The sequence below is a fragment of the Galleria mellonella genome, unplaced genomic scaffold, assembly GCF_026898425.1.
Source record: "Galleria mellonella isolate WM207_F2 unplaced genomic scaffold, CSIRO_AGI_GalMel_v1 utg4535, whole genome shotgun sequence".
Classification (NCBI taxonomy): domain Eukaryota; kingdom Metazoa; phylum Arthropoda; class Insecta; order Lepidoptera; family Pyralidae; genus Galleria; species Galleria mellonella.
In genome coordinates this window covers 88,141-115,443 of record NW_026442101.1, presented here as the reverse complement: position 1 = coordinate 115,443, position 27,303 = coordinate 88,141, and the positions used below count along the sequence as shown (strand labels likewise).

The 27,303-nt window shown below is 38.9% G+C and overlaps 1 protein-coding gene across 2 annotated transcripts in view; it reads left to right on the top strand.

Annotated features, from left to right (window-relative positions):
- The window catches only part of LOC113512539 (ATP-binding cassette subfamily G member 4), a 44,321-nt gene extending 17,853 nt beyond the window's left edge, over positions 1-26,468 (top strand). For both annotated transcript variants that reach the window (XM_026896439.3, XM_026896438.3), the window contains 10 exons: positions 6,778-6,895; positions 14,462-14,651; positions 16,387-16,711; positions 17,439-17,580; positions 18,059-18,276; positions 21,758-22,111; positions 22,607-22,707; positions 23,376-23,531; positions 23,829-24,014; positions 24,626-26,468. In XM_026896439.3, coding sequence (XP_026752240.2) covers positions 6,778-6,895; positions 14,462-14,651; positions 16,387-16,711; positions 17,439-17,580; positions 18,059-18,276; positions 21,758-22,111; positions 22,607-22,707; positions 23,376-23,531; positions 23,829-24,014; positions 24,626-24,784 — 1,949 coding nt within the window. In that variant the 3' untranslated portion in view covers positions 24,785-26,468. The remainder of the gene's footprint in view (positions 1-6,777; positions 6,896-14,461; positions 14,652-16,386; positions 16,712-17,438; positions 17,581-18,058; positions 18,277-21,757; positions 22,112-22,606; positions 22,708-23,375; positions 23,532-23,828; positions 24,015-24,625) is intronic.
- Positions 26,469-27,303: the final 835 nt, after the last annotated feature.

Sequence of the window (27,303 nt, the reverse complement as noted above, 5' to 3'; positions counted from 1 at the left end):
TTACCTCCCAAGGGGTAGGCTTATGTTCAGCAATAGACCATTAAGGGCTAATATGATGATAATTACATAGCAGTTACACTAACACTCTATTTTTCATAACATTAGGTGACGGTTACCACCAACCATCGGGTGGACAGTAAGCTTTTTTCTAAATTTATAAGAACTACACTCGCGTATCAAGGTGCATAATTATATATCCTTTATATATGTAATTAAATAAACAATTGGTAACGACAATACCTCGCAAGGTGCTAAATAATTGTAGTGACATTGCGACAACGGTATCCAGAGGACAATCCGTTGCGTTTACTTAATTATCACTTAACATACTTGTGATAAAATAATCACAGGTTGGAACTAATGACACGGACGCGGCCACGACGGACGGTCGTACGAGTATATTGTACGATCTACAGTTGAAACGCTAACTGCATTGACAACTTCTTTATCAAGTCATCAAGTTCTTTATTCAAAAACATTTATTTACCATTTAAAATCTTTTTTTAAATTGTCATTTATTTATATTATATTTGTATGTTTATGTATTGTAATCTTATTTTTATATAAATTATATTTAGAATATTTTGCATTTTGTTTGATTCCTTTTTTGTATTTACTGTGCCCGACTAGCGCCATCTACCTTTCTCTCTGTACTTATCCATTATTTATGCCAGGTTGTCTGTAAGAGATTGCTTCTATATAAATACTCCATTCGCAGATTCTGTATAAATACTCCTTGTATACATCTCTATTGTGTGCAATAAAGAGTTTATTTTTATGTTTCTACTGTTGACTTCGGAATGTTGTTATCCGCTGAGAAGACCCTACAAATAAAGTTCAGCTGTTATTTTTTTAAATGTTCTTATATATAATAATGCTCTGAGGAAGAGATATTTCGTCCGTCAAGTCGCGTATCAATCGTAGGTGACCTCTGTGTTCCGTTACTATAAGGTAAACAGGTACGTCACTTTATCTTTCGTTGTGACGGTAAATCTCACACACGTACACGACGTCAAGGCAGATATTAATATGGGCAATTTGTATTTACTGGACCACGATGCTGTAAACTATTACTCAACCAACACAAAAATTGTCTAAAACAACAGCCAGGTAACAACACTGTACAATATTAACAATCCTGTTTTATAAAGTTGATTTTAATTACATATGTGTGCGTACCTAACATTGATTCATACACTTTATGTAGTATGAACGCCGGTTGATATAAATGTATCCATCACGCGACGTCAACATGACACCAACAGAGCAATTGTAGTAAGTAACTAATAAATTATATTTCTGTAAGTAGGTACTGCTCTATCTAATCTATTAATACACGCGTGCGATGCTGCGAAGCTTGACAAAAACCTGTTGTCCAATTTAATTCCTCTCTATAAATAGACTTGTCCAAAAAGAGGTTTTTTCTCGCAGACAAAAGCGACTTCAGCCATTAGAAAATTAGTAAAAGACAAGCAACGGTATAGGTAAAAATACTATAGAATAAAAAAAATATTCAAATCGGTTTAGAATAGGCAACGTAATCTCGCAGTACACGCCTCAACATTACACCTTATAAGAATTTTTCCGCTATGGCGGCAAAGGATAATGTTTTGTAACTTGTGCGTACGGACTACAAAAGTGACTCATCAATTATAACAAATTTGAATAATAATATCCATCGTAATGATTCCCGCGGCTCGATTATGTAACAACAGTTGTTAACAGCTCGTCTGAAACAAATTGAAATTGACGGCTCTGCGGCTGTTTTTGTACCATTTGAAAATTTTAGCTTTTTATTGCACCAACAATAAAAAGCGAAAATTTACAAAATATATGTTACAATAATAAAATACAAAAGGCGGTCTTATCGCTAATCTTTTTCAGATAACCGTTGGGTAAAACCTCTACCCAAAGGTTTTTTTAAGGATATAATGTCTCCTTTACAGTAGAAAGAATCTGGTAGTTGGTAAAAATATAGAGCTTGTGATAATAATACATACCAGAGGGAGACTTAATACAAAAGTCGTTCGCTTGGCACCTCTGTCCCATTGTGTTTCTAGCGTGAAGCAGTTGTGTTTACATGGCTATTTTTTCGGTTTGAAGGGTGGAATATAACAGTGAATTTACAGGGTACTGAGGAAACACCTGATTCCTCAGGAATGGCAACGCATGGGTTTATCATCTAAGTTGCATAAAAAAAATTTTTAGTTGCAAAATTATAAATCTGCTTGCACATACACAAGCTGTTATATAATTTTGTGACTAAAATTGTCAAATGCTGCATCCCTAATGGCAAAACTGTCGACTTCAATCAGTTCCAATACAGAATTGTTAACGGCCGAGTTACATTTACATAACGATGCCCCCGATTGCATTAATTTCCAACCGCACTGGTTCCCCGCTTCCAACTAAACAATTAGGTTAGGTAAGTACTTCGTTTTATTTATTAGTTATAACAACTCTAAGTGATGTGAAAGTTGATACATAAATGCGTATACATCACACCTATCTCCCAATGGAGTATACAGAAACAATGGCAAATGCCAACTGCTCTTTATACCAAATTCAAACATTCGTCTACATTCGTCCATATTCGTACAAGCTCATCGGTTACGGATTTTTTTTAACTTGGTCCTTTTTCAACACTTCAATTATTTGGTCGATGCTGTACTTTCGTCTAACTTATCCCCTATTGTCCCTGCTACTCTTCTTATTCATGCTTGATATATCTCTTTCTTCTTCATAATTCTTTTTTCATCCATCCTTTCCACGAAACCCAAACCGACACAACATCTCCTTTTCGATCTTTTTCAATTCAAACTTCTGTATTTCTCACTCTACCTTGCAGTGTTACACCATATATGTTACACCACTGAACTTTCTTTTACGAAATTTCATTTATACACGTAATTTATTTATTTCTATTAAGTTAATCAAGAACAAAGAATTGTTAATTTAACAAATACATTGTTCTTGTTGTTATAGTGGTCTTTTCTTTTTATATGCTTTTTTAATACAACAGCAATTTATAATTAGGAATTTTGCACCGGTGATCTTCCGTATTATTTAGCGTTTATTTGTTACCCGATGTATTGCCGCTACAATTACAAATAATTTACTGTCTAAACATGTTTTATCTGTGTCGGGTGACTCAATGTTTTTCATTTGATTTTGTTTCAATAACTATACTACCTACTCTAATTTTATCATATTTTTCCCATTTACACTTTTATAAACGAGTATTTTTTTTTTATTCTGTATATCATATTTCATTACAACCTATCATCATCCCGCTACTAGACACGAGTCTCTCCTTATATGTTTATTATTATCGTGCTGACTAGATGACTTAACATATTTTTTTATTTCGACCTTTCCCTCTTGCGCGCAAGTGATTTGTTCTCTAAGACGTCTCTTTCGATATCTTGTTTTGAAAACGAGCAATGACACATTGTATTCGTACTTCGTCAGATCGCGGAAAATTATTATTTTAAAATTAACTTAAATGAAAACAAAGAAATTGGTCGTGAGTGTAACGACGAGTACAAAGGTCAGTAACCCACCAATGATATGTGACATTATCACTCAGACGGAGGAAGTATTTACTTCTTCCTGGTTGACGATTCTGAAGATATTTCTGTATATAAATTACTAAAGGTACCTCTACGATTACATTTTGATTTCTTATTATCCAAAATTATTATTTTGATATGCTCTTACAAAATTGTATTTATTTAAATTGAAAATCAAATGTCTAATAGTATGCATGACGTGACAGCCATGAATAAACACAAAAACAATTATTCTATTTTGCTGAAGTTTTACAGTTCCTACCTAATTGTTTACCCGATAGTTTTCCATGTGAATATTATATTTGATGGCCGATGATTGATATGTACTTAATTTACTAAAGATGTCAATTAAACAGGTATTGTTTAGCACTTTATATGACACCTTTAATTTGTAATACAAATAGATTTGGTTTTGCAAATTAAAAAAAAACCGACATTATTCGTGAAATAAACTATAGTATGGTTATAACACGAGAGTTGACTCTAATTGCATTAATAAATACGAAATTTGAGGAACACATTTGTTTTCCCAATAAAGTGTAATAAAATAAACACATCTCTTAACAAATCTCTCTACTTTAAAGATTCGCTTAATAATAAAATCTTAATTACGCATAAAATTAATCAACATGGAATATTCTTAAAACTAATATCTATGCCTATTTGATGAAATACTAATGCGATGTATGACGATTCAGTAGCTATGCTATAAAAATTTACAAACAATCGAAAAATGACACAATGGTGCTCACAGTACAGTCACCAGTTCTCCATGAACAAGGTACAGTCTGATATTTTCAATATAACGTATGCCATAGAAGCAAATGAAGTCGCTGCACGTCATCCAAATGTCGATGGGTGTATGTAGAGATGGACCGAGAAAAGAGACGCCGTTGTTAAAAGCACCATATTGCACCATATTACGTCTATAATTCAAATTTTCAGTAATTTCAAATTTAAACTAGGGGCTAAGGCTAAAATGATGTTGCATGTCATGTCATGTCATGTCAAATCATCATCATCATATCAGCCTTTAACTGTCCACTGCTGACCACAAGCCTCTCCCTTGCGAGGTATTGCTAGTAGTTGCCCCGCTTGGCACGCGGATTAGCAACCGCAGTTAGGCTTTGGAGATGTTTTCAGAGGGACGCTGCCCAGTTGCCTCTTACGACATCCACGGGAAAGGAAAGGGTAGCCTATTCTATGCTGGGACAACATAGCTATAGTATATAATGTATATAAATACCTAAATACAATGAACCAATAATGTTAATAAGTTCAGCGAACATTATAAGGCCTATTTAAACTAAACTAAGTTCGTATAAGATCGTACATGTCAAAATTGTGACCTCGAACACAAATACTCGCATCTAATATACGTGCATAACAAAAATTTGAACCATCTGTGATTTGATCATATTTTGACTAAAATATATTGTACAACAATTATATGATATGTATGAACAAAGCGACGCGGCACACTGTACAGTGGAGTTTGTCCCGGGCGATGAGTAACATTAATTTGCACAAAGGATTTTGATATCGGCTTCGCTGCGTATCCGTACATAATGCGTTGACTACTATACAATATAATTATAATACATACTTACTATAATAGATACCCACATCCTACATGTTGTCTAAAACAAATGGAGAGACGGAGACTTTATACAAAAGTCGTTTGCTTGGATACCTCTGTCCCATTCGTGTTTCTACCGTGAAGCAGTTGTGTTTGCATAGCTGTGTTTTAGTTTGAAGGGTGGGATATGACAGGGAATTTACAAGGTACAAAGAAATAATACCTGAGTTCTCTGAAATGGCAACGCATGGGGAGTGTCATGGGCGAAACAGTATACTCTGTTATGTCCATGGTACTGCTCATATCTATAGGCGACGGTTACCACTTCTTATCAGGTGGGCTGTCAGCTTGTTTGCCATTCTAAGTTGTATAAAAAAAATTATGTAAATGTAAACAAATAATTTACACGTCCTTATTAAAAATTTATTAATTGATTTAATGTTAGATGTGTTTGTAATTTCATTTAGAGAGTGTTTCTGTGATAACTTCAAGAAAACTTTATAAACATTTCATTAAATTCACAATAGAAATATACTAGTATGGGTTTGTGTTACCAGTAATTATGTACATGCTCCTTGACACCAGCGCACCTATACCTCAAATATAATAATTACGCAGAATGTAATCGAAGTCATTAGCGTCCTGTTTAGAGTCTTTATCAGTAAAACTGAGCATTTCATTCACACAAATGTACGGAAAAAAATTATAATATTTTGAACCTGCCTTATTAATACTGCGGATCTAGCTTTTTTTTTCATACAACTTAGAATAGCAAACAAGCTGACGGTCCACCTGATGGAAAGTGGTAACCGTCGCCTATAGACATGTGCAGTACCATGGACATAACAGGGTATAATGTTTCGCCCATGATACCCCCCATGCGTTGCCATTCCTGAGGACTCAGGTGTTATTTCTCTGTACTCAGTAATTTCACGCCATATCCCACCCTTCAAACCGAAACACAGCTATGCAAACACAACTGCTTCATGGTTGAAACACGAATGCGACAGAGGTACTCAAGCAATTGACTGTCAAGTTAGTATAGATGATTCGAGATTAAGTAGGTAAAGGTTTCAATTCCACTCAGTATAATTATGATTTATGAGTTTTAGATTCTCTACCTACACTCGTTGCATGTTTATCCGTCTCTTTAGGATTGTCCAAGCCTATCTTCTAACAGTTATTAATCACAGATCACTTTGTACAACATTCGTCATAGTGGTAGAATACTGACGGATCTTTATATGTAATATTCGTCAGATCCGTCAGTATTCTACGACTGTGACGATATGGTCCTTCTGTTTTGTGAACGCACCAATACAGTTGATGTAAGAGATACGCTTTTTTTTTAATGGGTGAAAATGGTATGGTAACCCCGTCTGCGCTATCGGTATACAATGGCGGGTCACCAGTGATAGACTACTAACGAGGATGAAAGCAGGTCAGTTAGCTCATCCTGACGAATTCAACTAGAATTAGCCACGATGGTTTCCAGGGGGAACCACGTGGAGCTCGACCTGACAGGGTATATTGCTAGTAATGGGGCTATTTGACCCCATTACTAACAATCCCTTTCCCCCCTAAGAGATATGATTGCACGTGGTAATCGCAATATTTTGTGTACAGATGAGAAGATTATCCTTAAGTCGGTGTCGGGGCGGCTGCGCTCCGGCGAGCTCACCGCCATCATGGGCCCCTCCGGCGCGGGCAAGTCCACGCTGCTCAACATACTCACCGGATACAGGTCAGTACTGTATTATGAATTTATATAGTCTAATGGATGATAATGCAATGATAACCCCGCCTGCGCTATCGGTATACACTGGCGGAGCATCAGTGAGAGATGATAGGTGAAGATGAAGCAGGTCAGTTGGCCCATCGTGTCAAATTTAATAGTAAATCAATCACGGTGGTTTCCAGGGGGAACCGCGAGGATGTCAACTTGATAGAGTATATTGCTAGCAATGACGCAATTTGATCTCATTACTAACAATACTTTTTTTCCTCCAAATTTATATAATCGGCATTAGCCAAGGATGCATTTACCTTGATGGTTTTAGAGACCTGAAGAAATAGCAAATAAATTTATCGTTAAATACTCATAGATACGTTTTGCCAGCCTTGTGCATGAGGTAAAATGACACAGATGTCTGGCGTCTTGTTCTTTCTCATGCAAGCAGTATCGAGAACGTATCCACTAATAATCCGTTTTCTACTTGTCTAAGGAGTCAGAGTAGTATTGATAATGCAATGGTTGGATACTACAAGGTCTGAAACATTCATTGTGACGATTTTGTGATTTTAAGTTCTTATTAATTTTTTACAAAAGAATCACAATTTTAGAACACATCTACAAGCGACATACGTTTACTCGTAAACGTATGTCACTTATAGATGTGTTATGATCTTAGATAAGCTAGTATGATTATGAATATACCACACCACACTTGCTTAGCGATAATCTTAGATGTGCGCAGGCGCAGTTGTGTTACATACGCGATGCGCCACGAGCTGCGTTCGAATACGCACGGGTCACGGGAGTCAAGTGATGAACACTGCGCCATGTTGCTGCGCCTTCTATATTTCTATTTCACCTATTAAACAGTTTGATAATTGCATAGATCTATTTGGCCACTTTATACACGCTTTAGACTTTTTTTTTTATATTGATCCTTGCCTTTAAAGAGTAGAAATACGAGTACAGACTAAACCATTGCTGTGGTATGTTAACCACGAATAATATTAAACCTATTTCGTTACAAATACTATATTTTCTCTATCTATGCTGTTTTACATAAAGTTATTGTAAATACTGTTGCATTCTTAAAAAAAATTGCTATGTAACGAACGTAGTGTAGATTAAAGATATAATATTCAAAATAGGTTAAACATTGGTGAAGGTACTGTTTAACATACATTTGTGTCGGTAAAAATGAAGTCGTATTGTAAAGAAATTAGTTGAAAAAGACTATCATTGACTGCTGATGAAACTGTAGTTTCAAACTGACAGTCTTTCAGTTGTCTTACAGACAACCTTTGGTTAAAGGTTGCCCTAGCGATAAGACCGCCTTTTGTACCTTTATGTATATATTTTAATCAGTATTTATGTCACTGTATTTCACTTGAATTATTCAATTGTCATTGTATATTTTTGTTTATGGTGCAATAAGAAGTTAAATAAATAGTCTTTATACGGAAGTATCGTCACGATTAATGACCAATGCTATATATACGAGTATATACACGTTGCAAAATATCCGCATAGTATTAACTGCTTTTTTTATTATTGTTACTATTTTACTGTTGATAAAGTAATATCTGATCTATTGGTTAGTTAAGTATAATAAATAATCGTATGATAAACAGCTTAACATTTCAAAGTAATCTATATACAGTGAAAAAGCAGTTTACCAATATTTTATTGAGATCCGGAACTAAGTCCTGTTTTGATGTTATCAATACATACAATGACAGTAATTTGGAAGTCACGGTGTTGTTTTGTGTAACTTTTATTATTGTCTATTTGAACTAAGTCGATTCCCAATTAGCCAAGTTTCACGTAACATGTATAAGAATTGCAGACGAATTGAAGAAAATTTTAGATGTTTTATATATATAAAATATCTAAAATTTCCTCTCCTTTTCCGGTTTCTTATTTGACGTAGGATGTAATAATAAAGAATTTCCCGAAACTCCCTGGGGATCGTGATATAACAGTAGGGTGACAGGCAAAGAGATAAACCGTAGCTAGTTATTGTCGTAAGTCATGCTGTGCATTACAGATTATTCATTAATTTCAAAATATGTAGTTTATTTTTGGTATTTTATTATCAGAGGAGAAAAATCTTTGTGGTTTATAACTTGCAGCATACGCGCGGTGTCGTGTTACACAACGTGGCATGTTCAACTAAACTATGCCACTGTAGCATTTGCGGCATGTTTACAACTTGTAAAATAATCCAAGTATTATATTAATCCCTTTCGTATAATAATACGATTATACCGAGAATTAATTTTACATTAATTTGTTTTTATTATATATTTTATGTACAATAATTACGAATTTTATCTAAGAAACTATAAATTCACAAAACCCCTATGGTTTAACCATATTCATAGAGTGCAGCTATTAGTTCTGAATCTTTGTTTATACATATAATTTTTAGTATGTTAAATCTGCACTCATACAGCCCATCAACATTATGTGCACTACTGCACACCGGTGTCTTCCCATGAGAAAAGGATATTACCACATTGGATTATTTTGTATCAAGTTTTACTTCTTTTGCATCGTCTCGCTGTAATGCTGTTCTCTTTATCGCCCGCTTCAATATCTACATGATGAAAAGAAGTGGTGACACGTTGTGTCCTTTCTCCGGCTCCACATCGTGTGGGGACTGCCACGCCTCACCACTGAGCAAACCAAACAACTAACTGTTACTTCAAACCCGCCACCCCCCTCCCATATTACAAGTGGCCGGTGAAAGTAGGATTTTTAATGGGTAGTTCCGCATAAGAGGGAGATCCCCATACTTATTTTTATAGACAAAAATAAAATAAACCGTGACGTGATGACTAGGGAAGACGCGCGGAGAAACGCATAAAGACTAACATGACGGAAGGGTACATTACTAACAGGAATTTAACGATAAAAGGAAAAGGAATTTAACGATATATTCTCTATTACAATTGTAAAAAAGATGTACAGCGATTGGATATATTTGCCAATAGTTGCTACGTTTGTCAGGCTTTTTAGCATTTATTTTATTTTTATTTAGGTTTTATTTTTATTTATTAATAAATTTAAATGATTTATTAGCAGCCACAGTTAGGCTTTGGTGATGTTTTAAAAGGAACGCTGCTGCCCATCCCTCGACCATAAAGATCCCCTAGTCGCCTCTTACGACACCCACGGGAAATGAAGACACGGCAAATCATTATAAAACGATGTTAGCGATACTTATATAAAAACCCAACTGTCTATACCCAACGTATGAATCTTATTGCGCCTATAAAATTAAGAAAATACTTGTAAACGGCACGCGCATGAATGCGGAAAGAACTTAAACCGGATCTGTGTTATCAGCGCGCGAACCGGGTCAAGCGGGCCATTGCAGCATGCGACGCCTCCAGTAGACGCAGACGCCTGCCCTCACTGACGCTGCACTTTTTTTTTAATGGATGATAATGGAATGGTAACCCCCACCTGCGCTATCGGTATACACTAGCGAGGCACCAATGAGAGATGATAAGTGAGAATGAAAAGGCAGGTCAGTTAGCCCATCGTGACGAATTTAACGATAAATTAGTCACGATGCTTTTCAGGGGAAACCGCGTGGAGGTCGACCTGATTGATATTGATAGCAATGGAGACTAACAACCCCTCCCCCGACACTGCACCTTCACAACAATGTACTCTGTCCCTGCATGTCTCTACATGCAATGCATACGGAAGCATCAAACTCAAATGCATTGATAAAATGTTAGCATTTGATATTATTGTGTTTTTTTTTTTTAATGCCATTGGTGATGATTATGAAATCTGTAACAAATTTAATAAAGAGGGTTTATTGCTTTAAATTAGTTTCCCACAGAGGTGACCTGTGCTCAATATCAATAATAGATGAACGTAATCAACGGTCATTTAGAATTTTAATATAATTTTTATATTGAGAAATGTCCAAGTAAAACGAATGTATATCAAATTTTTCCCTTGAAGGTATTTCTTCCAGCCAAACTTGAGAACCCGAAAGGAGAAATTATTTATGGGGTTTATAGGATTTGTAAAAAGCATAACATATATGATGCAAAAATAACAAAATATATTTATTTACAATTATAACAGGTTTATCAATTTACCAGTTATTTGTTTAAATAATTACAGCCATAAAAAGAGATGATTACTCATACTAATTAAATGCATTGTTTTATAATTAATGTGTTAAATTGATTTGCGTCAAAAATCGATGCGACATAGTCGGCGCGTTCAATATTAAACACGACTTAACATTACAGTCACGGCCGCTGGCTGGTCGTGCTGTTTGCGCCGCACACGTCACCGCACACCGCGAGATGTGGTCGACAACACGTAGCGTTACGTTCACACAGGATGACAGCCTCCAGTGGCTGTTCCATACATGATAATCCCCGCGACTCAGTGGTGCACAAGTTGCTTAATAAGGCCGGAGCCTAAATCGGTTTCGCCGGGAATCAAACCTCCAGGTTTGATTTGATTGATTAGAAACGATCTTTTCTGAAATGGTTGGGGTTTGGGTGTTCTGAATTGTGGTCCCAGGTGTTTTTTGTATGGTTCCTAAAAACACAGCATACTCCAGTTTATCCTTCCAGTTTCCTTTCAAACAGAAACCTGTAAAAATATGAGTTGGAGTACCAAAACGATTGTTGAACATTTCATATCTTTCATTCATGTGTTTCTTTTTGGAGTAGGGTCCACTAATGTAATTGTGTAATCGTCAATGCCTATACTCGTAGAAGGAAAATCCACAGCTTCGTCGCGAGCAATCGGTTATCTTCCATTCACACGGGTTATTCCACAATCCTTCAATGTCTGCGACAAGTATGGAACCTCTGTTTTGGATTAGCATTTATATGTCGAGCAAGTAAGCGTGTACTCTTGGTTATGTTACACAATAACCTTTATGTTATAATGATTTAAGTAGCGGATATAATGTCTTACGAGTAGGTAACGGATTCAATCATAAATTTTTATTATATTATTACATATACAGAACTTGTAAGTACACAGTGTAGAATCTCGGTAACGCAGTCTCTAAAATGGACGTGTTTACATAAAACGTCTTATTAAAGAAATATAGACTTCTGGCTCTCAGTGCTGTATATGCCTATCTCTTAAGGGATACGGCGTGATGATAGATCGATTAAGTTTAATTGTTTGACATATATATTTTAATAGAATTAATTAATAAAATACAGTTTTAACATGTACCCTCGTAGAGACTCAGCTAACATCTTAATTTGAATACTAGGTCAATTTTGGCAGCTGAATCATCATTATCTCAGCCATTGTCCGTCCACTGCTGAACAGAGGCAATTCAATTATAACTTTTTACTTGTATGTAAATTAACAAATATTTTGTTATATTACATAGTTCCTCCTACATAAACCTACCCCAAATTTCTGATCCTGGTCACCGTCCATATTTAGTCATATAGTTAAATCTTTTGCTTGGGCACCTCTGTTCCATTCGTGTTTCGTGTTTCTGTAATGCAGTTGTGTTTACATGGCTGTGTTTCGGTTTGAACGGTGGGATATGGCAGTGAATTTAAAGGGTACATAGGAATAACTCTTGAGTCCTCAGGAATGGCAACGTATAGGAGAGTATCATGAGTAAAACAGTATACTCTGTTATGTCCATGGTACTGCTCATGTCTATAGGCGACGGTTACCACTTTCCATCAGGTGGGCCGTCAGCTTGTTTGTTATTTTAAGTTGCATAAAAAAAGGCAGCGTGTTTTTATTTTGGACTCGTATCAATATACCGTTGACTACAACTTGGAGATTTTAGTGCAGTGTTTTTCAACGTGTGGGTTGGAAACACTGCAGAGCCTCTATAAGGGGGTTGCGAAAACTCCCTTAGTAAAAAAAAAACAATGTTATAAAGATAGATTTATTAAGAATGATGATAATTAAAACATTTGTATTTACAAATTAACAAAACAATAAGTCGGGGTTCGCGAAATATTTTATCATACTAGGGGCGTCGTGTCAAAAAAAAGGTTGAAAAATACTGCTTTAACGAAACGCTCCCACTTGACCGTTTCCTAAACAAACACGTTTCCATCGATTACTGATGGATGTGTGCGGACGAACCGGTAGAGGGTATCGCGTCCTTGACTACAAATGATAATAACCATCTCGGAATATAAATAAAAATGTTTACCATACGAGTATGTTTATACAATAACCTTTGCCCGCTGTTAATACTGTGTAGACCATTACTAGGCCGCACTCGCGTAGTTACAGCTTGCTGGAGTAGTACTGTGGTTTTTTTTTAATAGATGATAATATAATGGTAACCTCGCCTACGCTAACGGTATATGCTGGCGGGACACCAGTGAGGGCAGATGAATGCAGATCAGTTGACCCATCGTGATGAATACACCTGTAATTCAGCACGATGGTTTCCAAAGGAGACCACGTGGAGGTCGACCTGCCAGAGTACATTACTAGCAATGGGACTGGTAGTTCGCATTTCTAATAAACTCTTCCCAAACGGTAGTACTACATTAGGCCAAGTATTTTGCTTAAAAATAAGGTTGTTGTTAGCAATCTGTAATTATTCAATATTTAACATCCCACTAGGGGGGGGAGTAGAGGGGATTGGTAGTAATGGGAATTAACAATACCATTGCTAGCAATATACCCTTATCAAGTCGACCTCCACGCCGTTTCCCCTGGAAACTATTGTGATTGATTTATTGTTAGTCACTATAGGCCAACTGACCAGCTTCATCTTCATCTATCATCCCTCACTGGTGCCCCGCCAATGTATACCGTTAGGCGGGGTAACCATTCCATTATAATCCATTAAAAAAAACCCACTACGTATCTGTTTTGTATTTCTGTGATAGACGCGTTATGTAAGGTAATTCGCCAGCGTATCAGTCTGCTTATTTTTATAATTAATAACTATTAACAAACCTTGCCTGATGTACAACATACATACACAAACCGCTGCCAGCGATATTTTTATATATGGTACATGCAAACAGTCGCTTGCAAGGTGGAAACAGCACCATCGACATCACAGATTACACGGCCTTGCACCTTACATTAACATTTCATAACACTGTATTGTTTTTTTAAAAGGCATGAAAATGGTATTAATAAAAATAACCCCTGCGGGTATTCGCTGGCGGGTGACCAGCAGAACCAGTGATACCAGTGAATGATGATAGGTGAGAACAGTGCTAACAGCCCCATTGCTAGCAATATGCCCTTACAGGTCCACCTACACGCAATTCTCCCTGGGAACCATCGTGCTTAACTATTGATGAATTGGTCACGATGGGCCAACTGATCTGCTTTCATCTTCACTTATTCTCACTGGTGCTCCGACAGCGTACACCGAAAGCGCGTGCGGAGTTACCATTTCATTTTTATGCATTAAAAAAACTACAATGGTTTCCAGGGACGACCGTGCAGAGGTCGACTTGAGATAGGGCACAGTACTAATTATAAGACTGTTAGACTTTCTTGCTAACAGTTTCTTTTCTCCACATTAAGATAATAGTCATTTTAATAAACGATACGTACATTTCTCGCCAGGACCTCGGGCATGGAAGGCAGCATCACAGTGAACGGCATGGAGCGGAACCTGTCCAGTTTCCGGAAGCTGTCCTGCTACATCATGCAGGACAATCAGCTACACGGAAACCTCACGGTGGAGGAGGCCATGGAGGTGGCCACCTCCCTCAAGTTGCCCAGCTCAACCACAAGGACGGTGAAGGAGGAAATGGTATGTGCTGAATCGTGCTTCAGAAACTCTAGGAACCAACCAAGTTCCAAGTTAGTCTTTACTATAACACCTGAGTCCTCAGAAATGGCAACGCATGGGGGGTATTATGGGCGAAACAGTATACTCTGTTATGTCCATGGTACTGCTCATGTCTATAGGCTACGGTTACCACTTTCCATCAGGTGGGCCGTCAGCTTGTTTGCCATTCTAAGTTGTATAAAAAATAAAACTATTAACGTCGGCATGTCTCAGATATTAAAGCTGGCACGCCATTACTATCATACGAGATAACAAGATGATTTCACTAGCTGAAATCCGCGGCTTTATTCACATTAATTAGGATAAAATTATCCTTTAATACAGGATAATTATAATATTATTAAGTGTCACACATTCACACGTCGTCAAGCAAGGATGCCGTGTGGTATGAGGAACCAGGCATCTATCTAGTGATATAATCCAGAACACCCAGACGTGAGCCTATTCAGAAAATTTCATATCTCAAGTTGGCCCGATTAGCAATCGAAGCAGGAACCTCATTACGTAAAGCAACACCACTCCTTGCCTATCAGTGCCACGGAAATCGTCCAAATTATATTCACATCTGTTCAGCATGATTGAGCAGACATGCAGACATTGTGACAAACTTTTTTATACTAGCAATAAAAACCGACTTTCCCCGTCGCGGTTGCCACAATGTAATAGCGGGCGACACACTGCACGTAATACTTTACCAACTTAATCTGTGAACATATAAAATTGTACAAATATTTTTCATTGCGTATATTATAGTGTATTGTAGCTCGCTATAAATAGACCTTACCTCACCACACTGAGTGTAAGGCACTGGGGTCAAACATGGTTACAAACAATATTTTTTTTAATGTAATAGAATGGAGTGGAAAACATTGGTTGGCCACGAAACAGCTTCATGTTAGAAATACGTTTTTTTTTATGCAACTTAGACTGGCAAACAAGCTGACGGCCCACCTGATGGAAATTGGTAACCGTCGTCTTTAGACATGACCAGTACCATGGACATAACAGAGTATACTATTTCATCCATAAAACTTCCCATGTGTTGCCAACCTGAGGACTCAGGTGTTATTCTTCTGTACCCTGTAAATTCACTGTGTACTCATAATAACGGGAAAAAATTTCGGAAGGGTTCCTATCTTAACATAACGCCTAAATTTCCGGACCCATTACCCGCTGTTATTAGCGCTGATATTCTAATAGCGTAGTATGTAAACACTAGCATGCCAAAGCTGTCGAATTATTATGTTTATGCCTTCTGGGAGTGGGTCACCATGAATCACTCTCATAACATGAAACTAGGTCTTAAAAGGCTGCAACGGCTATTTCAAACGTAAACGTAACAATTTGTATATTTATATACATGACACGGAAATCAACATGAAAGCATCCTCTAGAGTTACTACCAGTAAAACTGAACATTTTCACCAAAAAAACACAGGTCGATAAAAAATGTCGTGTCTCCCATTCTAAAGCCCTAAAATCCGGCTCGAAGGATCAATTTGTTTAGTCCTCACTGGTACAATTTGAATTCGCAATAAAACAATATAGGGTAAATTCCTCAGTAACTAGCTACTGAAGCTATTTCGACAAATCATTACCGTTTTCTGAGGATTGTATCGTTAGAATAAATTATGTAATTCCACATTATCATAGATCAGAATCATCATGAATGCTCCTAATAATATGTCAATTTCAGATTCACGAGATCCTGGACACGCTCAGCCTGCTGGAGCACCAGAAGACGATGACGTCGAACCTGTCGGGTGGGCAGAAGAAGCGGCTGTCGATCGCCCTGGAGTTGGTCAACAATCCACCGATCATGTTTTTCGACGAGCCCACCTCGGGTCTGGACAGCTCGTCGTGCTTCCAGTGCATCTCGCTGCTGAAGGACTTGGCGCGCGGCGGCCGCACCATCATCTGCACCATCCACCAGCCGTCCGCTAGGTTGTTCGAGATGTTCGATCAGCTGTACACGCTGGCCGACGGACAGTGCGTGTACCAAGGGAACACCGGACAATTAGGTGAGAGTTTATATCAATACAGACGTCTGTCTCTTGCCTTATAAATATCTGCCGAGTGCTTCTTTTATTTATGTCCCATTTTTTTTTCCTTTGGGTAAAATAATGGTGTACTACTCAGCTTACAATCGTAAGTTCAATACCAAACACTGACAATTTAAAATTTAAAAAATTTCACCAAAAAACCAAATCAAATAACTCGAGAGACGGCGGTAAAGTTGCCTCTTTCCATGTTATTGTCTTATCAAGTAAAATATTTCATGTTTCTAGAACCAGTCATTTCAACTTTTTTGTATATTTCCGTAGATAGAAAAAGATAATTATTTTGATATATGTATTATAAAGTAAATAAAGGTGTAAATCAAGTTTGTAATCAAAGAAACCTTCTACAAATGTGTTTTGTAATTTTATCAACCGGTTACTACAAACAATACTACAATAGTGTGACGCAATCGATACTAACAGTACTGCGGTAGTGCAAGTTCAACACTATAATGCAATAACTTCCTATTTAAAAATAGAATAGAGCATGTAAGAATGCCAAACAAATGTACAAGGTGAAAGTGATGAGTTTTGAAATTAAATTGGTTTGCCGAGTTACAGTGAAGGATGAAGTCATATCATTTGGCCCACCGTGACCAATTTTCTAGGAATACAGGTGGGGCAACGCAGAGGTTGGCCTGATAAGGTATATTGCTAGCAAGCTACTAACAAACGTTTCCCCCCGCAGTGGACTGGCTGGGCAGCCTGAACCTGCAGTGTCCGTCGTACCACAACCCGGCGTCGTTCATCATCGAGGTGTCGTGCGGCGAGTACGGCGACCACACCGGCCGCCTCGTGCGAGCCATCAACAACGGACAGAACGACATCAGGTGAGCTCGCCACCACGCGCGCGAGTACGCGGCTTCACTGACCATTTATTATTCACTAATTAACGCATATTTCATAAACTTTCTGATATTTGTTTCATGTAGCTTAGAATGACAAACGAGCCGACGACCCGCCTAGTAGGAAGTAGTAACCATCACTGATACACATTACAAAATACACTGTGGCACCCACAGTACACTCACACCTCTCAGTTGTCATTCCTTAGAACTAAGATTTTAAGCCTCTGTATACTGTAATTTCACCGTCCCAGTATATAGAAAATATCATTTGATACATTTTTCCTACTTAACGTCCACTCTGTTACTCAAAATCTGCCCAGAATAAATTTCTTTACAGTTATAAGGCCTCTTCGATACACTCATACCAAATAGTCTACATATGTGATATTATTTTTGTATGGTGCCTACAAAGTGTATTCCATCTCGCTCTCTCTCATTAATTCCAATAACGACGTTCCAGGAATGGTGTGCCGTTCCCCGAGGTGAAGGTGCCGGACTACAACAACAAGAAGGACATGGAGCAGTCGCTGAAGGTGGAGCACAACAAGAACGAGCTGGCGCACGCGCAGGAAAAGTTCCAGGAGGACGGCGGCCGCGACAACAACGGCGGCGGCAACGGCGCCCTGCACAACGGCCTGCTGCTGCAGTACGCGCACACAGAGCTCGCCAAGGGGAAAGGTGCCTTACACATTCATTGGGACAAAGTTAGCTCGTGACAGCTCATCGGGTGGAAAGTGGCAAACAAGTTATCGATAGAATAGTCAGAGCTAGTGAGCTCATGAGACAGAATCAAATGGCAACGGCCAGGCTTATTCTTTCTCACGCGAGAACTAAACGAAACAAATCCATCGATTATAGTTTATCACTTGTCAGAAAGGAGGGGAAGGCTGAACAGCACCACAAATGTCGCTCAATACTGAAATGCCTACAGTAACCCTCATACGTTACCATTCCCTAGGGACTGCGGTATTATGCCTCCGAAATCCTTAACCCTTCTTTGCATGATTTTTTTTATTGGTGAAATAAGTCAAGGAAATATGGTTAAAAAATAAATTTGACAGCTATGTTTTGTTATTGCAATGGACATTAAAAAGGTATCCAGACACGATCAACTTAAAGTGAACTTGGTCTTTTATATCATTTTTGGCCATTCAATGTTATGATGAAAATTTCCACCATTATGCAAAGAAGAGTTAATTTCACTCCTTTACTTTACCCTTCAAAATAAAATACAGACATGTAAGCGTAATTACTTCACGGAAGAAACACGACTGGGACAGAAGTACCAAACAAAATAGATGACTTTTGTACAGTAACTTCCTTTGATAACATGAACTTTATAACGTCCTCATAGTGACAGTAGACATGTGCGTGCGCAGATTAGATTGTGTAACTCGATTATTAACAATTCTCTTTATATATTTTAAGTATATGGTAAATTTACAGCCGAATTGTGTGTTTCCAACCGAAACTATCATATTTTACATCCCTAATTGCAAATTGTTACAAACGGGAACTGTTTAATAAATCAATAATAACAGATATTTGCAAAAATATACAAAAACTTACTTAAAACGATTTCCAAATGTTTGTATAAAAAAATTTGTACTAGTTTACCAGCTTTTTCTGTATGAATTACAATGAAAATAATAAATGTAGGATACTCTGTATGACGAATTTAAGCGTAATCGTCCAAACATTCATATAATGTTCATAGTATTGGACAAAACAAATTGTATTTAAGATCACTGGCTCGATCTTTATATCAGACAGCGAAGGACGTGAACAAGTGTACAGCGCACAGTGTCCGCACGATGCTACGTCAATTTGAAACGTGCGCCGGCCGCGAGGTTCGCTTTATTGCTGTAAACAAATACATCAATTGAGTGGCAATCTACGATGGATTTGCTTCTACAACTATTAAAATATATATATATATATCTTCTCTTATATCAGACATTAATGTATTTATACATTATGTAATATTACCACGTGTGGTCCCGGCATAGAATAGGCCACCCCTTCCTTTACCATGGGTGTAGTAAGAGGCGACTAAGGGAGGGCGAAAGATGGACAACAGCGTCCCTCTTAAAACAGCTCTAAAGCCTAACTGCGGTTGCCAATTCTCCTGCCAAGCGTGGCGACTACGGGCAAAACCGTTCTAGGAGTTTTTTTTATGGGTGAAAATGGTATGGTAACCCCGCCTGCGTTGACGGAATACGCTGGCGGAGCGCCAGTGAAGAGTGATAGATGAGAATGAAAACAGGCCAGTTAGCCCATCGTGATGAATTAATGAGGAATTAATCATGATAGTTTCCAGGGAGAACCGCGAGGAGGTCGACCTGGTTGGATACCGTCCTAGGGGTTATGTTCAGCAGTTAAAAGCTAATATAATGTTGATGACATTATGTAGTACAAAAAAAAAACGAATGTTAGACTGTTATCTATGTACAAAGCTACATAATCCATTGGCATGGATGTGAAGTTAACGCGTAATGTGAGGTCGATGCGAATACACGAGATAAGCGAGGGCAAAGGTCCGCGCGGCGACGCGACGCTTCCTGTTGGCAGGCGACGCGGCTCGGATACTATTATTTATTTATTTACACATACACTAAACAAACTTTTCATTTACATAATATCTCTTTAAGAGAAATAATATAAATTATACATGTTACATATAACAAAACAATATAATAATGAAAAAAAATATAAAAATTAGTTTAATTATCTCCACAAATTACAATGTATAATAATATTACAATTTACTTTATACAAAATGAAAGTATCGTAATTTGCGGGAGATGTGGAGCCTAAACTAAGTCGTAACTTGTATCTTAGACACCAGGGGGACCTGGTGCCAATAAAGTATTGACAATTCAAAGTAGAAGGTAGTTGAGGTGAAGATTACACAATTATATAATAACATTACTATTTTACTTTTAATTTAAAATAACAAGAAAAACATATAAAAAACAAAATGAATGTAGCAGTGTTTGTGCAAAGGACCTAACTCGGCATATGTCGCAGTTTCAAATCTGAAGCTACGACACTGATTTTCAGTAGGCCCTAAATACGTAACTGACGGACACATTACTACAGCTAATTGTTAACTCGATGCCACTAGTACATTATAAATGCTCGCTAGCCGCGCAATTAAACCACGTCGCGTATTATCTACGAGGCTGCTGGCTGGCAGGCTTTAGCGTCTTATTACGAAGATGAAGCCAAAATAAGACAATTGTAATTTTCAGTTTTTTTTTTTATTTACATTTTGTTTTTCTATGTTTCCTTTAATATATATATATATATAGGAATCTATTTATATTTTCGAACGACACTAGTACAGTAAGCGTTTGCTTTTTCTTAATGGATGATAATGGAATGGTAACCCCGCCCGCGCTAACGATATATGCTGGCGGGGTGAAGGGTGATTGGTGAGAATGAAAGGACAGGTCAATTAGCAGATAGTGATAAATATATCTGGAATTCGACACGATGGTTTCCATAGGGTACCACGTGGAGGTCGACCTGATAGGGTATATTGGTAGTGGGACTGGTATTTCTCATTACTAACAATCCTCCCACAGTCATTTGTTTAGGTATGTTTGTCCCACTCGTGTTTCCACCGTGAAGCAGCCATACTTGCATGGTTGTATGTTTTGGTTTGAAGGATGGGATACAGAGGCATAACATTGTCGCCCTTTACAATGGTAACATATGAAGGACAGGTTACATGTTTGTATCACGTATTACCATCAAGAAATAGATGTGTAGGCAATAACCTAGTAGGTAAATAGCTATGATCGCGTCGCACGAAGTCCCTGTCGTTAATTTAAATACGTGTATATAACACAGATTTTTTTTACAACTTAGAATGACAAGCTGACGGCCCACCTGATGGAAAGTGGTAACCGTCGCCTATAGACATGAGCAGTACCATGCACATAACAGAGTATACTGTTTCGCTCATGATACCCCCCATGCGTTGCCATTTCAAAATTTAATTATTTCCATTTCAGATTTCGAAATTAATAATAATTTTTCATTAAATGGGCGGGCAGCTTGTATGCCATTCTAATTTGAATAAAAAAGCCCAAAATGAAATTGCATGATTGGTAATAAGTTGAGTTCGCTTACGAGTTGTTGTGCGTTGCAGCCGGCGGCGAGGCGCTGGTGGTGCAGGTGGAGAAGGCGGAGCTGGAGAAGCAGGACAACGCGTCGGCAGCGCTGCTGGGCGGCGGCGGCGCGGCGGCGGCCGGGCCGCGGCGCTACGCCACGTCGGAGCTGCGGCAGTTCTGGGTGGTGCTGAAGCGCACGCTGCTGTTCAGCAAGCGCGACTGGACGCTCATGTACCTGCGGCTGTTCGCGCACATCCTCGTCGGCTTCCTCATCGGCGCGCTCTACTACGACATCGGCGACGACGGCTCCAAGGTGCTCTCCAACCTCGGCTTCCTCTTCTTCAACATGCTGTTCCTCATGTACACCTCCATGACCATCACCATTCTCAGCTGTGAGTACCTTCTACCTATATATTCTTTTTATAATGAAATTGTCTGGTGACCCTGCCTTTTTTTATGGGTGATAATGAAATAGTTACTCCGCCCGCGCTATCGGTATACACCGGCGGGGCACCATGTTATACGTGGTACGTGAGGATGAAGCAGGTCAATTAGCCCATCGTGACGAATTCAACAAGAATTATTCACGATGGTTTCCAGGGAGAACCATGTGGAGGTCGACCTGACTGAATATATTACTTCCGATGGGGCTGTTAGAATTTATTCCTAACAATACTCGATGGGTTGAACATTCATTTACAACTAGACACCAGGCAATTTACAAATTATTGTTGAAAGTTTATTTATATATAAAAATCAAAATTCCTATCCACTATGGTCGATTGAGGAAAAATGTTCAAAATGGGCAGAATTTGAATTGTTTCTTAGTACACCGTGCGTTGTTCACTACATGTGTTGTTGACGGTGTGTGTGTTGTGCGGCCGCAGTCCCGCTCGAGATGCCGGTGCTGGTGAAGGAGCACTTCAACCGCTGGTACTCGCTGCGCTCCTACTACCTCGCCATCACCGTCTCCGACATACCCTTCCAGGTACGCCGTAAACATTCACTTTGCTTGCATACACCACACGTGTGTGTATGTATGTACTATCTCATTTTACTGGCTTCATTTGAATACCTATGCTATAATTTATAATTCTAGACTTAAACAAACAAGGTGTCACTAACATTGACAGTTGTTTAATTTGTTCGAACATGTACCTTCCCTGTCCTGCGTCATAGTTGGGTACTAATAACAAAAAAATAACCTTACATAATGACGACATATCTTCTTCAATCTCGCTTAAATTGAACGATGACTTTAAATTATTGGCTCTAAATTATTTTTTTATATTATCCAATAGTTACGCTAAATCTGGATCGATTATATTTTTCAATTGATAGATAGATAAATAATTTATTTGCATCACTTACAGCACACAAACAGCAACAGACACAAATGTACAGTGAAAAAAGATAAAAAAAAGATAAATGTACAAAAAAATAAAAAAAAAAACACACACACACACAAAATATTGCTATATTTTACTCTCGTTCTATTAATGCCACTGTTTTTTGTGATCTCTAATAAATTCAAGATCAAATTTAGTTTGATCAAGGTCAAAACTATAACAGATTTTGAGTTCGTACTGAAGTTGTTGTTGTTGTTGTTGAAGTATTGTTTATTAATGTGGCGGATGGCATGCACGTGTGCGGCAGGCGATATTCTGCGTGATGTACGTGGTGATCGTGTACCTGCTGACGTCGCAGCCGGCCGAGTGGACGCGCTTCGCCATGTTCCTGTGCTCGTGCCTGCTCATCTCCTTCGTGGCGCAGAGCGTCGGCCTCGTCGTCGGCGCCGCCATGAGCGTGCAGGTACCACGCCACACGCACGGACTTGTCCACTCCATACATTACTCGCTTAAGCTTGATACCTCACTACTTCGTCACTTGTAAACTGACTTGGTAACTTTTATCAGAATCGGTTCAGTAACCTAGTTCCTAAATCGAAGTAACTATTTATGTCACAATTAAAGTTGGTATTTTTTGTGAAGCACAATTATGGAGGGCTAACTGACAAACCAGATGTAGAGAAGGTCCCACTACATTGTATATAAAGTATGTCCGCCCGCTGTGAGCGGTGATGTAACGCGAGCGCCCGCTCCTCCCCAGAACGGCGTGTTCCTGGCGCCGGTGATGTCGGTGCCGTTCCTGCTGTTCAGCGGGTTCTTCGTGTCGTTCAACGCCATCCCGCGCTACCTGCGCTGGATCACCTACCTGTCCTACATCCGCTACGGCTTCGAGGGCACCGCGCTCGCCACCTACTCCTTCGACCGCGCCAAGCTGCAGTGCCACCAGGTATACCCCGCATCTCACTCGCGACACATCACCTTCCAATAGTCTTTGGGGAAAGAGACAGTCCCATTCCTGGCAATACACCCTGTCAGATCCGCCTCCACGTGGTTTCCCTTGAAAACCATCGTGCTGAATTCCTAGTGTATTCATCACGGTGAGCTAACTGACCTACCTTTCCTTTTGACCTATCATCCATCACTGGTGCCTCACCAGCGTATACCGTTAGCGCAACCGAGGTTACCATTCCATTGCCATCCATTAAAAAATCCTGATGGTCTACCAGCTTACCTAGCGATGATTGTAGGTTCGATCCCTGTAAAATAAAAATTTTAAAATACAATCTTGGACTCTTCAATTTGATGATCAATAAATAAGTATTAGGGTATCATTTCACTATCATGTCCCCCGTGGAAACATTAATTTGGTCCAACTGACCTGACTCCATAGTCAGGTTCATCTCAAAGCTCATCAAATTAATGTTCACCTCACCCGTCATCACTTATGAGTACGCCGCCAATAATACAAGGTTGATAGAGCCAGTGACACTAGCGGGGTTAGCATTCCATTTTGATCCATTTAGCCGGTAATGTGATGCCGCTTGTATTGGTCTCCAGGTGTACTGCCACTTCAAGAACCCGCAAACGACGCTGGAGGAACTGGACATGCTGGAAGCGGACTTCACGCTCGACATCGCCGCGCTGTGCCTCATATTCGTGGTGCTGCGTATATCCGCCTTCCTGTTCCTGCGCTGGAAACTCAAGTCCACCAGGTAGACGCGCACCTGCGCCGCCTGCCTTTGATTCCGTGCTCACAAACGACTGTTAGTGTTGCCAGCTTGTGATGTTCAAAAATAGTGATGCCATAAACACAACTTGTAAAAGCAGCTGAAAACAGTAGGCCTCGAAACTGATAGTATTTTAAACCATAAGTTTACATACATATCTGTCACGCCTGTCTCCCATTAGGGTAGGCAGATACAATAGAACACCAAATGCTTCGATCCAAACAAACCTCTTTCGCTTCTTCCGCATTCATCAATCTTTTCATATACGCTCGCCGGTTACGGGTACTTTTAATTTGGCCCTTCTTCAGCACGTCGCCTATTTGTTCGGCATACGTCCGTCTAGGGCGTCCCCTACCGACATCTTCATTTATTCTTGCTAACCATAAGTTTTAAACTTATCTAATAAAATACTGGATAGATTCGAACTAGAGAATTACTATTATTTCTCGGTGAGAGTCGAGTTGTACATGTCAACTGTACTGAGGCACGTCACTGACAGAATAAGCTGGCAACATTATTTTTGCATCGAATTAAAAGTCGGAGCTTAGACACTTAATTTATACTTGTAATGTATTATATAAGACTAAATACAAAGACAGGTTTTACGTTTTAAGGTTGTCGGTTGGAACTCCTTCATGTTAAGTGTATGAGGCGTAGTTTTAATGTAGGAGAGTTACAATCGCCTTAGTTAAAGTCACGTTTATTCGCAGTTGTTGTGATAGTCGACGTTAATTCGAATAGATAGGATTTACTGCGACCTTGGATTCCAACACTCGGCTAGTGTGGGGGGAGGAGGAGGAGGGGGAGGTTTTGTGAAGTTGTAACATGACAATTTATTGTAGAGAACGATAGCCAATTACTAAGTGCCTGATATGTAAACATATTATCTGCCTTTTGATTACGATTACTCGAGCGACATAATTATAATTATAAATAACAATTATATTTTATTATAAGCAATAATAATTTGGTCACAAACATTGTACACTTGACCGACGCAGCAGTGGATATAGCGCCGGATTGGATATTACATTCCGTTACCGTATCAAGTCTCGTCGCTCCGGTTAGTACGTAACCATTCCTGATGTTTAAATTTATATGTGATAACTTTGTGATATGAAACATTTGCAATGAATAGATTTACACACGTGTCCCACAATATAAGACAATATACACGGGCGGCCTTGTATTTACACTGGAGACACTCGGTGCAACAGGAAAACAGTACACTACCGTGTTGTTACCGTAGACACGAGTGGAATTGGCCAAAATATTTACAAATGTAATATTGCTATAAGATCTGATGTATTTATTTAGCGATAGTGTTGACGAACGATGGCCTGTCGCTGTGATGATGATTATGATAGGGATGGACTTGCTCACACGTCTTGCCTTACGGCTTGCCTTATGCCGTCTCCGAGCGGCGGATGCATTGTCACACACACGACGTGGGCGGTCATGGGGAACGTGTAACGTTGTGTTCTCCATTGCCGTTCATGTTTTCTGTTAGACTAATCAGGGATCATGGTAATTTCTATTTGTACTTAGTTTTTTTTTTTTAATAATATAGATGAATTTATATGGTCCAATATTGTGGTTAGCTGTTAAAGTACATAGATTTTATGATGTTTTTGTATATTTCATTTTGTAATAAACGGTTTATAAAATTATAATTTGTTTTTAATTTTACGATTCCTCCACCGCTTGTTCGAATCTCCTCGATAAATTACATTCGCACACGTCACAGCATTGTTTATGGCAACAGAAGTAATTGGCGACCTACAGAAATGTAGAAGGTACCAGAGGAAGACTTTGTACAAGAGTCGGTTGCTTGAGCAGCTCTGTCCCATTCGTGTTGCTACCATGAATCAGTTGTTTCAATTTGAAGGGTGGGATATAGCAGTGAATTTACAGAGTACAGAGGAATAACACCTAAGTCTCCATAAATGGCAACGCATGGGGGGTATCATGGGCGAAACAGTATACTCTGTTATGTCCATGATACTGCTCATGTCTATAGGCGACGGTTACCACTTTCCATCAGGTGGGCCGTCAGCTTGTTTGCCATTCTAAGTTGTATAAAAAAAGTGAAATTCACATCACCTGATTAAAATCATGTAATGGAAAATGACAACGCTCAACCGTCCTGTATAGACATGAACAGCGTCGTTTGCATTTTTTTTTTTGATGGGTGAAAATGGTATGGTAACCCCGCCTGCGCTAACGGGATACGCTGGCGGGGCACCAGTGAAGGGTGATAAATGAGAATGAAAACAGGCCAGTTAGCCCATCATGATGAATTCATCAGGAATTTACCATGATAGTTTCCAGGGGGAACCGCGAGGAGGTCGACCTGGTTGGGTATATTGCTAGCAATAGGATTCTCAGTCTCCATTACTAACAATCCCTTTCCCTCCAAAAACCGCCGTTTGCATTGTACCGGGCGTCCTTCGTCCGGCAAGTGGTGCAAGGCGAACATTGTTTCCACCGTGGGTGTGTAGCTGTTTA